General features: G+C 36.5%; 1 protein-coding gene across 1 annotated transcript; it reads right to left on the bottom strand.

Annotated features, from left to right (window-relative positions):
* Window positions 1-6,079: 6,079 nt before the first annotated feature.
* On the bottom strand, window positions 6,080-7,375 carry LOC139430196 (piggyBac transposable element-derived protein 4-like). Its single transcript, XM_071196861.1, has one exon. The coding sequence runs from the start codon at window positions 7,373-7,375 to the stop codon at window positions 6,080-6,082; it is 1,296 nt and encodes a 431-aa protein (XP_071052962.1).
* Window positions 7,376-13,972: the final 6,597 nt, after the last annotated feature.

The following is a 13,972-nucleotide window of genomic DNA, read 5'->3' on the forward strand; positions in this document are numbered from 1 at the left end:
TAGTCCCGAAATCAAACTACGTTTGTAAAAAAATATTTAAAAAACATTTAAAAACGTACTTTGGGTTTTTTACTTTAGTGTTACTGTAGGAGTTCACCAATTGAATAAAACAAATTTATATAGAATGAGAGAAACATAAAAAAAATCACAAAATAGCAAATTAAAAAAAAATTTATTTTTTAAAATATGCTTTGAGTGCTACAAGTGCGTTTAAAGATTTATCTCCTAATACCGAGCGTATTTTCGTTGCAAAACGACCGGCAATAGAAAACGCCCTTTCCGATTGTACACTCGTGGGCGGTATGGTTAGCAAACACTCGTAGCATAGTTGAAGATTCTTGCCTCGACAACCGCGTTTCTCGAAAAGGGTCATTTCGTCTTTGATTATTGTAATTAATGAATTTCTTGTTGATGTTCCAATTTGAGGTGGTGATATTGCTCTCGTGCTGGTGGACGTAGACATTGCATTTTCAAATATCCTATTTAATTTTTCTGCTAATGACAGTTCATTACCTTGTTGATTGTTTTTAAGACAAGATAGCGGAATATCGTCTTCCTCTTGCATTGTTGGCGACGACGACGATGTGGGTGATAACCTTTGTATCAAGTTAGAAAAAAAAATGGGATATTTCCATAGTATCTGGATGATCAAAAAATAAATCATCCGATTTTTTAATATATATTTAAGCGGATTACAGAGATAGCTCAGTACACTTGATGTTACTGTTCTTCGTTCATTTATTCGCTGCTTTAATTCAGATTGCAAGGCTCTGCTAAATGAAGTATTAATTTTTGAAAGTTCTTGAAACATAAACCTAAAGCTGGCATCAGTCGTGTAAAGATTGGCATCATGTCTACATACCGCCAACACAGTAAGTTTAATAGTTTCAAGACACTTTACAACTCCCTGTAGAACTTCAAAGTCATGGTCAGTCAGATTCATCGGCATGGATACATCAATCATAGCCTTCTGAATGCAGTCCTTTAGAAAAACAAACCGTTCTAACATTTGAGCTAAGCTGTTCCATCGTGTTTTACAATCTAAAATAAGTTTTAACTCCTTGCAATGTTTCCCTTTACATCGTTCTGCAGAACACTGTTTTTTAAAGGAGAGCGACGAAATAATTTGACAATCTTCCGTACTTCGGTTACCAGTTTGTGAATGTTGTTCGTTCCCGTAATTATTTAAATGAAAGCATATTTGGTCATCGTCTTCAATTAACTCAAAACCGCCGTCTTCATTATTGTCACTATTATAGTCGTCCTCGCTACTACTCGTGTTGCCATCAGTTTCTGTGTTTCGGTTTGATAATTTTTGTTCATTTTTAGAATAAATGACGGCAATCACTGCAAGTTGAATGCCATGAGCAAAGCATAATTGCTGCAGTGGTTGTATTAAATTCCCTACTTTCACCATTACACTGGCTCCATCTGTTGTGATCGAAACAATGTCATTTTTTAAGCTTAACTTGGTACTAATAGGTACTAATCCTATATTTCAAATTTTAAGATTTTGTCTTAATTGTCCATCCAAGTATCCGTGAATATTTATATATCGTTTGTTGGCTATGGACGTCCATTCATCGAATGTTAAGCTGAAACGACGACCTTTTTCTCGTAGACATTGTACTTCATCGGTGAAATTGTCAAATACCTTTTCGCAATACATTAAAATTCTATTTTGAATTGTTGATGTAGAAATTGGTAAATTCTGAAATCCCCTTGCCTCTAAACCTTTAAAACTCATTAAAACAGCTTATATCACAGCTTATACCTAAAAAAATTTCATCACAATGAATGAAAAGCTTTTATTTATAATAGTTTCAAATTACCTGTATTTTTGTTTAATTTAGCTTTGTTAATTTATCTCAAATTATTTGACGCGCACACAAAAACCTCCAGAGCACAGGCTAATTGGGCACATGATAATTGGTGCACCGCCGGTATATAACACCGATTCTACAAATATTGTAAGTCATAACTCGTTTTAGCCGGTGATTCCCCTATCAATTTAGGTTTTTTACGAACTCGGAGAACCGTTTCGTTATATCACCCGTTAGCTAGTTGGAGTCTCGAGGTCAATATTTTTAACAGGTTGTAACCTGTTAGTTGTAGTCGTTCCGATATTTAAATTTTTTTCTTAAACTTTTTTCTTAGTCTTTCTTGGGACTTTTAAAATCCCGGGACTTCTTAGTGGTCCCGGACCTACATTTCTTTCAAGAAATCCCGGGACGGAACCGGGACTAAATACCGGGACTGGACACCCTATTCTTGTGTGGACCACGAACTTTTATATTTATTGGATTTATGTGTGACAATAGCTGGTGCCATAGTAAATCTACAAGAATGTGTGCTAAAATGATTTTTTGTTTTTTGTTTTATTATGTTAAGTTTTATTCAATATTTTAATTATAACAACTTGTATTATTTGAACATTCCAACACCATTATTAAAGTTTAAAGTTATAAAAATAAAAGTCTTGAAATTGTTTTAAAAAGAAAAATAAAATCTTAATATTTAGTATTACATATATTTTTTAATCATTACAATTAAAATTCTTTAAAAATTGGGAATATAGAATTCTTCCAGAAATTATTGCTGCACTCTAAATACTCTTCACAAAGTGAAATATCTAATTCTACATTGTAAATGTTAATTTCTTTGGTTTCCTCGAACTTAGGACTTGCAACACAAAAAATTCCCTTCTTTCTTCCACAAAAGTACATTTGTAGTTGCACTTGTAACAAATATTTTTTTTTAATTTCCCCATTTCCAATATAATTTTTTATTGTTGCTTCTTTTGCTGGACATTTTATTTCAAATACAAACTCGTCATTTACTCCGTCCGGTGATGCACCAAATAGTGGGTATTTTTGGCATAAAAATATTCCGTGGTGTGATATTTTTGTACCTAGACGTATTTCCAGTTCTACAATCACTAGAGGTTCTAAGATTTTGCCTCCAGTAATGGCTGAAGTGGTTATTTTTTTTACTATAGTCGAGCCGTCGAATTTGTGCAGTGATAAATCACCGTGACAGGTAGGTACATTTCTCACATCGAAGGTCGCCCTGTCCGGATTCGTCAAAGTAAGTGACCACACCCCTCCTGGGGGTAGCGCACTGAGCGCGTTGCTGGGGACAAAAAAGTAATAAAAGCCGCCGACGCACTGTGAACGGTATTCATAACTTCTTATCTGACTGTAAAGGAAGGTTTATTCTCGTATAGTGTAGCTGCGCCTTATAGACCCTGGCGGGAGTAGGCGGTTACATAACGAAGGAACTGACTACCCCTTTTTTTGTAAGTACCTGTCACGGTGATTTACCACTGCACAAATTCGACGGCTCGACTATAGCTCCCATTATTGTTTCTACCAATGAGCCATCGACGGTTTTGCACCGGGCTGCTTCATACAGGTTTGATGCTGTGACGCGACCAAAACGAATTTCATGCCAATCTGTACATTCAGATTGTAACTTAGATGATATTTCTGCCTGTTTTATATTCTCCACGGTCATACGCTCTTTCATAAATTCCACGAAACCGTCTACACTGAAAAAAATGGAGGGAATCTTACAATCATCTTATGGCAACATTTTACAATGATATAATTGTAATGAAGTCAATTACGATCATATTCAGTCACACGTGCTACGTGCGGTCGCGCATTGTCATGCATTAGCATGAATCCGTCATCAATAAAATGGAAATAGGGCACGACAGCTTCTTACAGAATATCTTGGATATAACGGTGGGCATTTAGCGTGCCATTTTCAACAAAGATGACCATCAGGTGACCGGAGACAAAATCAGGACTCGTCAGTGAAGAGCACCTTACCCCATTGTTCCATTTTCCAATTCGTATGTAGGCGCCCAAATTGAAAACGTGCTCGCCTATGTCTCTGGAGCAGCCGCTGTCTTTTGGCAGGTCTTCCTGCAGTTAGATCACTTTCAGCAAGTCTTCGACGAATGGTTCTTTTACTTACGTCAACCCCACGCACCATTTGAAGACGATGCCGAGTTTCTACAGCAGTCGTTCTACGATTCCTCAGAGTGTTTAGCACAATAAATCTCAATTAAAACATCTTCAATTAAACTAATAATACGCGCAACATCAGTTATTGACAACGGCATCTTTGACAACTGTCAATTTACTATTCGAAACAACTGACATACGCTACCTAGCGCGCCACCTTAGATTTTGTATGCTTGTTTGTCTTGTTTTCACAGGCATTCGCTTTAAAACACTGCATCTTCGTTAGTAACAGAGATAATAGAGTGAATAAAAAAACAAAATGTTCAGAAAATATTGGGTTACCGTTTGATTCCAGTTAACACCCTCTGCTGTAGCATCTGCACCCCACAGGGTATTTCAAATTTCGAGAAAAAATGCATTTCTCATTCTTGCACCCCGTATATGTTCAAATTAATATCCGAATAAAAATTTCTATCGCAGGATTATTACAGAAGAATCAACCTTTCGATCAAAAAAGGAATCATCAAAATCGAATGAGTGGTTCGCGAGAAACCCAGCTTTGAAATTGTGGCAAAATTTTAGTGGCCGGTTTTTTTTGCCGGTCAGTTTAGTTTTGGCCACGTTAACAGGGGTGTGGAGTCGGAGTCGGGAGTCATGGAGTCGGTGTATATTTGAGGAGTCGGAGTCGGAGCCGGAGTCGTATGTAACTAAACCGACCTCGACTCCTTCAAAAACAAAACACAAAAATAATTTACGTATTAATAATATATATTTATAAAATATGAAATTTTTACAAAAATATTAATAGAAACGAAACATTTAAAAAAGTATTGCCTCTAAAATATCATCTTTCAGTGTTGCTCTCTCTTGATCTTTCAGTGTCGGAGTGGTAGCCGGAGTCGAAACAAAAAAAATTAAGGAGCCGGAGTCGTTACATTTTTGAACGACTCCACACCCCTGGGCCACGGTTCTAATGAGGGACGTCATCGAACTCTTTTGATTCTTTTGATTTCTCGTAGTCTCTGGTCTAGTTCGGTGAGATTGCTTCTTGCGTTCATTATTTCTAATTGCAGTCTCGTCATGTGGATGTTTTCCAGTTACCAAGGTAACTTTTCTTCTGGTATGGTTGAAAAATTATTAAAATTTACAGCCAACACAAATTTACAGTGGCTAACTGGAATTGACGATCTGGAAAGTTGTTGGTGGTGGTGCCTACAGTCTGCAGTAATTTGTATTAAAAGATTGCCTTGCAGTACACGAACTTCTTGCCGATCTTCGCACACCGTTTCTGCTGTTGAGTTGGCTTGATACACTATCCAGTCCGATTCGGTGGAATGTATACTTTCTTCCTGTAGTCGAGATGTTCTTTTATGCGTGCACATTGATATGGGAAGATGTCGCAGTGTTTCGTACGCACACGTTTGTCGTTTACTTGCATCTAAACTTGTAGCTTGGCCCAAATATTCTTCACGTTGAAATTCTTTATATTTGTTAACGGTCGTAAAATACTTATCTTTATTTTCTGCCAGGTACGGTTGGGGGACGTTGAGGATAAGATAGTTAGATTGTTGTTTGATAGGTAACGGGATTAACTGATAATACTGGTAGGTGGTTATTTTAACCCTTTTGCGACGTGCTATTTTTCTATTAACAATGTTCATAGGACGGGTTATGTTGAAGGTTTTCGGAATCGTACGGTCTTCGTCGGTATAGCATATGTATACCAGAAAAGTTCGTTCATCGGCGCTTGTACTTGAATATCATACTGTGCTGTCATTGCGGTACATTTTAAACTTTTTGTACTAAGCTTAAACGTAACATTACTTACTTATTTATGTTGATTTCCGTGATGATAATAAAAAAAGATCATTTACATGATTTCTCGCATTTAGCTTCTGCTCGCCCAGGATTCATTACAAAAAATAAACATTTCTATTTGAAAATATTTATTTATTATAACAAAAACATCAAAAATAATGTAAACTGTAAATCATCAAAACTAAAGTATATATAGTATATCTTCATAATACCTATACTATATGCTACAAATAATATGTATACAATTCCTCAGATTTTTTTAGTAATTACGCTTTGAATGATATGTTTCAAAACAAGGAATTATACAAAGAGGAATTAATGATGTTGTGTTTCTCAAATATTTGCTCAATTAATTCAAGTTGAAAATCTGCTAGAGTTGTCCGTTTCTTCTTTTGAATATTGTATAAAATGTAAGGATTGTATATACAAATATCCACAAGATGGAAAAAGATTTTCTTATACCATTTGATGGCTTTTCTGGTACATTTTATGGAACTTAGCATCATGTCTGATTTATCTACGGCACCCATATTTTCATTATATTCGAGCACTGCAGTAGGTTTCTGAACTTTTTGTTTTGTTATTTTATCAATTTTTTCAGTTTCAGTCATTGATATCTCATGAATGGTAGTTAACATATGAACTTCTCTCTTATCACACCATTTTATTGCAAGCGTTGGCCCAGACGAATAAAAAATTACATCTCCTTTTCGTAATTTTTGACCAAACTTAATCATGTGTTTTCTATTTTTTTTAACAGTGCCACAAGCATTTACCTGTTGTTGGTGCAAATATTGAAATAACAATGGACTGCTGTACCAATTATCTACATACAGACAATGTCCCTTATGGAGGTAGTTATTCATAAGCATTAGGACTATTTGTCCTGATTTTCCAAGTTCTGGATTGTTACTTGTTATTTCAGTAGTTGAACCACTGTAGATAATAAAATCTAATATGTAACCAGTTTTGCAATCACTAATGATGAACATTTTTATTCCAAACCTACTTCGTTTCGATGGAATATATTGCTTGAAGAGCAATCTACCTTTGAATAATAATAAACTTTCGTCTATGCAAAGATTTTGATAGGGTGTAAAATTTTTTGGTAAAATTTCTTTGAGTACTGTCGTCATAGAACTAATTTTACGAAGTCTGTCACTACTTTGTTCATTATTATTACGAAAGTGTAAAATCCTCATAATGAATTTAAATCTATCCCTTTTCATAACTTTGGCAAACATAGGGGTTTCTATAAGAATATTTGTTGACCAGTATTCATGAATTTCCAATTTTTTAACTCTACTCATAAGTAACACTATTCCTAGGAAGCACATAAATTCGTCTGGTCCTAAATTTCTCATATTTTGTTTCATATTAACATCTTCCTCAATCATTTGCTGATAATAATTATTAGATTCAAAGACTATTTTGTTAATTATTTCTTCATTCATAAATTCAAGAAAAATGTTTAGAGCAGTCGATGTGTCGGTAATATTTTTATTTTGAATACCACTATTACTTTCTTCAAAATCATGTACCTTTGGAGTCCACGTTGGTGTGTAGTGGGTGTGTATTCCCATGTGAAGTCGTTTGCCGAATTTACTTCGTTTTCATATAATTCCTCGTCCACCTCATCTTCTTCACTGTCACTTTGAATTGAACAACTTAAAATGGATGTATTGTCTAACGCAATTGTGTTTTCATTTTCGGCACCTTTTATATTAGCATGGAATAAATGGAATAATTGTCTAGCAGCAGTCGGATTACTGCAAAATCCTCCTCGTTATGTCATTGCACTAAAAAAATTTCTAAGCGGTCTTGTGATAACTTATATGTTAAAATAAATTTCAATGTACATTTATTTTGTACATATTTGCTATCTCTCTCATTAATTTTACACTTTCAATACATATTATAAAGCCCAAAAATCCGTTTTACTGCGGAAAGTAATTGGGCTTTTGTATCTTTAAACCAGTAATATATTAAATAACTCAAATATGGCTGGAGCGTTTCGATGACTAATACTACGCTTAAATGTATTTTTACTAACTAATGATCTGGAATTTAATATATCAAATAAATTATTAATTATTTCGCAAAATTCAGCGGTTGTATTATAGTTTTTAAATCTCTTTAAATTAGAATATTTCTTAAGATATTTTTATATATTATAATTAACATAATAATTAACTGAGGTAATATGTTTCAAAATAAAGTTGTAAATCATTGTGATTCAGAATCAGAAACTACAAAAACCAAAAAAACAACACTCTCCTTACCTCGTCAAGGCCATTCAAGATGAACAAACATATTAAAATCAACAGTAACTATACTCAAATGAATCATTTAAACTTTTCTGTGGAGGTTTTATACTACTTAATTAAGTTTTTAATAAAAATTCAAACAATTTTCTGAGAAACACGTGTACTCTGAATTGTAAACGCCACTTCTTTAAATTTCATTGCGGATGCGTTATTTTTATTTTTCTCATATTCTCGTGTTTTGGGAAATAAGAGGGGTTGGAGGGTGTGAATGGGAAGGTATTGGAAAATTGGAAAAATCTGGAAGACCTTTGCCGTCAAGTACCGATAATTACACTCATATCAATGCCGCACAATGATTAGAGTATCGTTTTATCGGCGAGGAAACGGGTTAGGTAAAGGTTTTATTGGGTTTTGAAAGGAAAATTAATCACTTTATAAAGTAAATAAAGTGAAATACTTTTTCTGTTTGTACTTTTATTAAAAATGGATTTATTGTTTTAAATTCTACCGGTTTCGGTTTATTTACAAAACCATCTTCAGGAACCTTCGAATCTCCTATTATAAAAGAACAATTCAGTACATGAGAATGAGAACTAGGCAAAAGCCAAAAACTAAATTTTACAGGAGAGACCAAAAACTATTTTAAACGCAAGATAACGCAACCTTCGTTAAAATTGAGGGCTCTGCTACAAAAAGGATGTATCTGTCATTTTTAAAAGTTTTCAGGAAGCAATAAAAACTGAATAACTTTGTAGGACATTAAGGTAGAATCACAGAATAATAGACGACGGATGTGTTAGGTATTTGGAGTATATTAGAAGAGATTAAATAATAATATCACTGATACTTTTTGCAAGAAAAAATCTTTTTGTCTGCAGATACATCCTTTTTGGCTTCAACAATGAAATAAACTATGACATGATTTAACAAAATATATTTTTTATAAACAAACACATACAAAATATACAAAATATATTACATGATACAAGAAAGACATCATTTATAATAAATTGAAACATGTTATTCTGATATATCTTCGGCACCATCGGTGAAATCCGTTTCTTCAACGTTTAGTTGTTGATCAGATGTCAGTTTGCGGTAATACTCAATATCAGCCAGAGGAACATATTCATTTGCTAGAATCATGGCATTATCATACTTTTTCTTCTTTACCGGAAGTGGCATATCGTACAGGATAGGTATGTTAGTTAAGACGGGTGCTTCTTTAAGATTTCTTTGGATAACAAACGAAGAAAACAGAATAAAGTTCATCTGTTTACAACATCTGATTTCATCCACATGTTCCTTAGAGTATTCAATTACTTTGTACTTAGATATGGTAAAATTTTCTTTCTCCTTGTTTTTTATTGTTTTTTTAAAATAACCACTCAAAAAATCGCGGAAGTTGAAAATCATATTCTGTGTTACAGGAACAACCTGAAAATGTTTAGGGCTGCTGTTTTTATAATGTTTCATGTATTCGACTGGTAAATAGACGCGCTCAATTTTTCTAACATGTTTTTCCACAACTCCGAAACATCTGTCACATGGAAGAAAACTGTGGCCAGGTTCGGGATATCTATGCTCGATTTTCTCAAATCGACCAGTTTTCACCAAAGTATATAAATAGTGAATCAAAGCATTATTTTTGTTTTGTGCTCCGCAATTATCCGAAAATATGTATAAAATCTTGACGTCCTTTCTAAAAATTTTATCGAAATAATGGTTCAAAAAGCTAATATATTCATTTGGAGTCTTACGGGCCGTAATTTCATCATACATATAAAAATGTGCCATTCCAGTTTTTGATGAATGGATGCAAAAGTTATACATCCAAAGTTGTCTGAGATAAAAAGCATCACTAGATGGTACTTTTGGCAGGGGAGCGTTTTGCTGGTGATCAAAACACAAACATTCACACATGGGTTTATTTTTTGCCAATTCAGACTTCTTTTTAAGTTCATCAAAAAAAACCTTGGCTTTTGCCTGATGCAGTTTCAGTTCGGTTTCCAGTGCTTTTATTTCCTCATCTGAAAGCAACGCTTTGTTTTTTAACTGATTGTCTATCTTATCGCAAGTCTTACAGGTATCAGACCTGGGATGTGCAAAACTTATATTAAAATTAGCTTTGATAAAACGAAAATAAAAATCATAGCTGACTTTGGGTTTGTGGTCATTCTTTTCGTCTGTAAACCAGTACTTAAATACTTCTGGTTCCCATTTTTCCAGATACACTGTTGGACATAATTCACGAGCACACCCTATATAATCTGAACACGTGAAGATAGATCCATGATATTTGCGGAGCACAAAGGTTTACTGTAGACGAGTTTATTCATCGAGTTTCGAGTTGTTCCGTCGCGGCATTGTTGACCGAGCCCCTCTTCCAAGTGGAACATTCCGTCGCTATTTATTTATTATTGGGACACAAACAGGGAGGATATCCCCAGTGAAGCATCCTCATAAAAACAAAGCACTTAACTACATACCAAGCAAAAAAACGAGAAAAAAAAATAACAATAATAATAACATTAACTATGAAAATAATAATAACAGCATTGATAGTTGCTAATTAAAAAAAAAATTACAAAAAAAAAGCGAAAAATATTATATAATTGTACTACAATACAGAAGTTAACAACTAAACGTTACGTAATAGTAATTCTCTAAATGAGCGCAACGAGAGTCCAAATAGAGTAACATGATTGAAGTCCTGATTGTAAGTATTCAAAAGCCGAACGATAGGCGAGTTTAGATGAGCGTTCGTGTTCGATGTGCCTAAAAGGAATGTAGTATTCCGCCGTGTGAAACGCTGTGGTACATTAAAGTTCAACACAGACAGAAGATCAGGTGCGTCCAGCAAGCCATTGACTAGTTTGAAAAGAAAAATTAAGTCTGAGACTAACCGACGCTGCCGCAGGGATAATAAGTTAAAAACCACACAGCGTCTATCGTAATCGCAATAAGGAAGATGATATTTGTAAGCCAGATAGCGTACAAAGCGTCGTTGAACCGCTTCGATGCGATCACGATAGACCGCGTACATAGGATTCCACACTATGGAACCATAGGATAATACGCTATTAACAAATGCCATATAAAGGGATTTAATGCTTGTAAAATTGGTAAACTGTCTACTTATTCTGATAACAAACCCTAGGTTACGCAGGGCTTTCGCCACCATGACTTCGATGTGAAGGTGATATCTCAATTTGGCATCAAGTATAATGCCAAGATCCTTCACTCTGTCAGTAGAGATAATAGGTCTACCATTAAAGTTGTAATTAAAATTAATAGGATAGCGTTTCCATGTAAACGTTATTTTTTGGCATTTGTCATAGTTCAAAAAAAGTTTGTTAACGCGACAGTAATCATGTAGACGATCAAGGTCCTCCTGGAGCCTTAGGCAGTCATGACTAGAGCTGACTCTAGTAAATATTGTATTATCATCCGCATAGAGCAGGAATTTGGAAAATTTAAAGCAAGAAGAAATGTCGTTTATGTAAATTAGAAATACTGTGGGCCCAAGGTGACTTCCCTGAGGCACGCCAGATGAGATGGGTTTGTAGTCCGACAAAAAGCTACCCATCCCAACTGCCTGACTTCTGTCAGAAAGATATGACATTATCCAGCGCACAATGCCGGCAGGAATGTTAAAGGAGGACAGCTTTTGTATAAGAATTCCATGGTCAATCTTGTCGAAGGCTTTAGAGAAATCGGTATAAATTGCGTCAACCTGTGAGTCCTCATTTAAGGTAGAATGAATAAAATTAACATAAGACACTAAGTTAGACTCAACCGATCGGCCAGACAAGAATCCATGTTGTTCAGTAATGAGAGAGTGAGCAATAGAGTGGTTAAAGTAATCGCAAACAATTTTTTCAAAAACCTTGGGAATAGACGAGATAATAGAAATTGGACGGTAATTAGATACCAACTGTCTATTCCCTGATTTAAATATTGGAACGACAAAAGCTGTCTTCCACGCGCGCGGAAAAGTACCTGCGAGTAAGGATTTTGAAAAAATAAGAAAAAGTGGGGTCGACAGTTCGGCAGCAAACTCCCTCAGAAAGGAAGATGGAATACCATCCGGACCAGAGCCAGAGGACTTGTCAAGATGGGTCAAAACATTGAGGACTGCGTCAGCAGAGAACCAAGGTGAAACACCCTGGCCACCGAAGACCATTGAGCGGTCAATACTACCATCTACGAAAACCCAGGCGAAATACTCTGCAAATGCACAAGAGATATCACGACCTGAAGTCACCATTGACCCATCAACAGAAAACATAGCGGCTGGCAAGCCAGACACATCCCCATTTCTGGACTTAACAAAGGACCAGATTCCTTTGGGATTTTCCATAACCCCCGCCTGAATCGAGTTTAAGTAATCTCTATAATCAGCCGCAATAAGCCTCTTAGACCTGGAATAACAATCATAATTTCCGGGAAGGCATCGCGCACAGCAGACACACTGGACAAAAACAGATTCAGCGCTTCATCAGCAGAAGGAGGAAGATAAACACAGCACAAAAGAAAAATCAGTTGACCGCACTGAACTTTCAACCACAAGTCCTCCGCACCACTTTGCAGACTCGGCATGGGAACGGTATGAAAGCCATGCTTCGCAGCTATAAGGACTCCGCCACCATCGCGCTTGGTGGAAGCCGTTGAATTTCTATCGCGACGATATACGGTATAAGATGAGTTGAGTAGCTCCTTGTCGGATATGCTATCATTAAGAAATGTTTCAGTAAGGCAGATAAAATCCGCCAATAAGGCATGTGAATTGATTGAAGAAGTATTAGTCTTGGATCGTAAACCACGGACGTTCTGATAATAGAAGCTGATACCCATAAACCGTTAAAAAGTGATAGGATCAACAATAAAAACGACGAGGGCCATCTTACAATTTATTCAAGTCAGACGACGTTTTGATCACCAAAATCTTCGCTCTATCATCTTTCCTCACATGGATCACGCAGCTCTTCGTCCAGATATACTTGTAGTTTTTATTTCTCGCGATTTCTCGCACCTTACTAAAGAGGTCCATGTTACGAGCCGTAAGATGTTCATTAATGTAAAGATTATCCGCAACGTCGGGAATCGACAGACAGCGGCCATTGGTACTGCGACGATATAATTTGGCCGCGCTAAAAGTACGGTCACGTGTTATTCTGGAGGTGAACTTTACTATAATGGCCTTAGCGCGCGACTTGTCTTTTCCTGGAGATGGCCTTTGAGGCAAGCGATGAACTGCATGAACTGCTATAGAGACCGAAGTGGATGGAAAATACCGGTCGTTTTTAGTGTGGTGTGAGGAACCACATTGTTATCGTACTCTGTGCGCAATAGATGGGCGATCGCGTTACTTAAGCGAGTTTGAGCGAGGAATGTTTGAGGGTATGCACATTGAGGGTGTATCGTTCCGTCAAATTGCGCGTCGTCTCGACCGGTCGTTATCGGCAGTGCAACGGGCATGGCGAGAATGGTTTGAGGTAGGACATAGGTACCTTCAGCCGCGGCCGGGAGGGCCCTGTGTGACCCCAGCACACGAGGATCGCGCTCTTGTGCTCAGCGCTTTAGCGTTATGTGAGTCCTCCTCAAGGCAACTTGGAGCTGTTTGGCCACCGGCAGGGGAAGGCGCACTCACTACGCGAACTGTACGGCGGCGTTTGGTAGATAGTGGACTGCGCGTGCGTCGTGCGAAACAGCGGATTCCAGTAACATCCGAGCACCGCAGCATACGTCACGAATGGGTCACCGCTAGGCATTAATAGGTTGCCGAGTAGAGGGACATTTTGTTTTCCGACGAATCAAGATTCGAATTGAGCACCGGTGATGCGCGAATTTTAGTTCGTCGGAGACGACATGGTGATCGTCTACTCGAGCAGTCCGTGCAAGAATGCCCTA

This window comes from Onthophagus taurus, chromosome 6 (assembly GCF_036711975.1).
Source record: "Onthophagus taurus isolate NC chromosome 6, IU_Otau_3.0, whole genome shotgun sequence".
NCBI lineage: Eukaryota > Metazoa > Arthropoda > Insecta > Coleoptera > Scarabaeidae > Onthophagus > Onthophagus taurus.

Excerpts from the sequence above, each read along its gene's own strand:
- LOC139430196 (XM_071196861.1), bottom strand. The coding sequence starts at position 7,375 with ATGGGAATACACACCCACTACACACCAACGTGGACTCCAAAGGTACAT.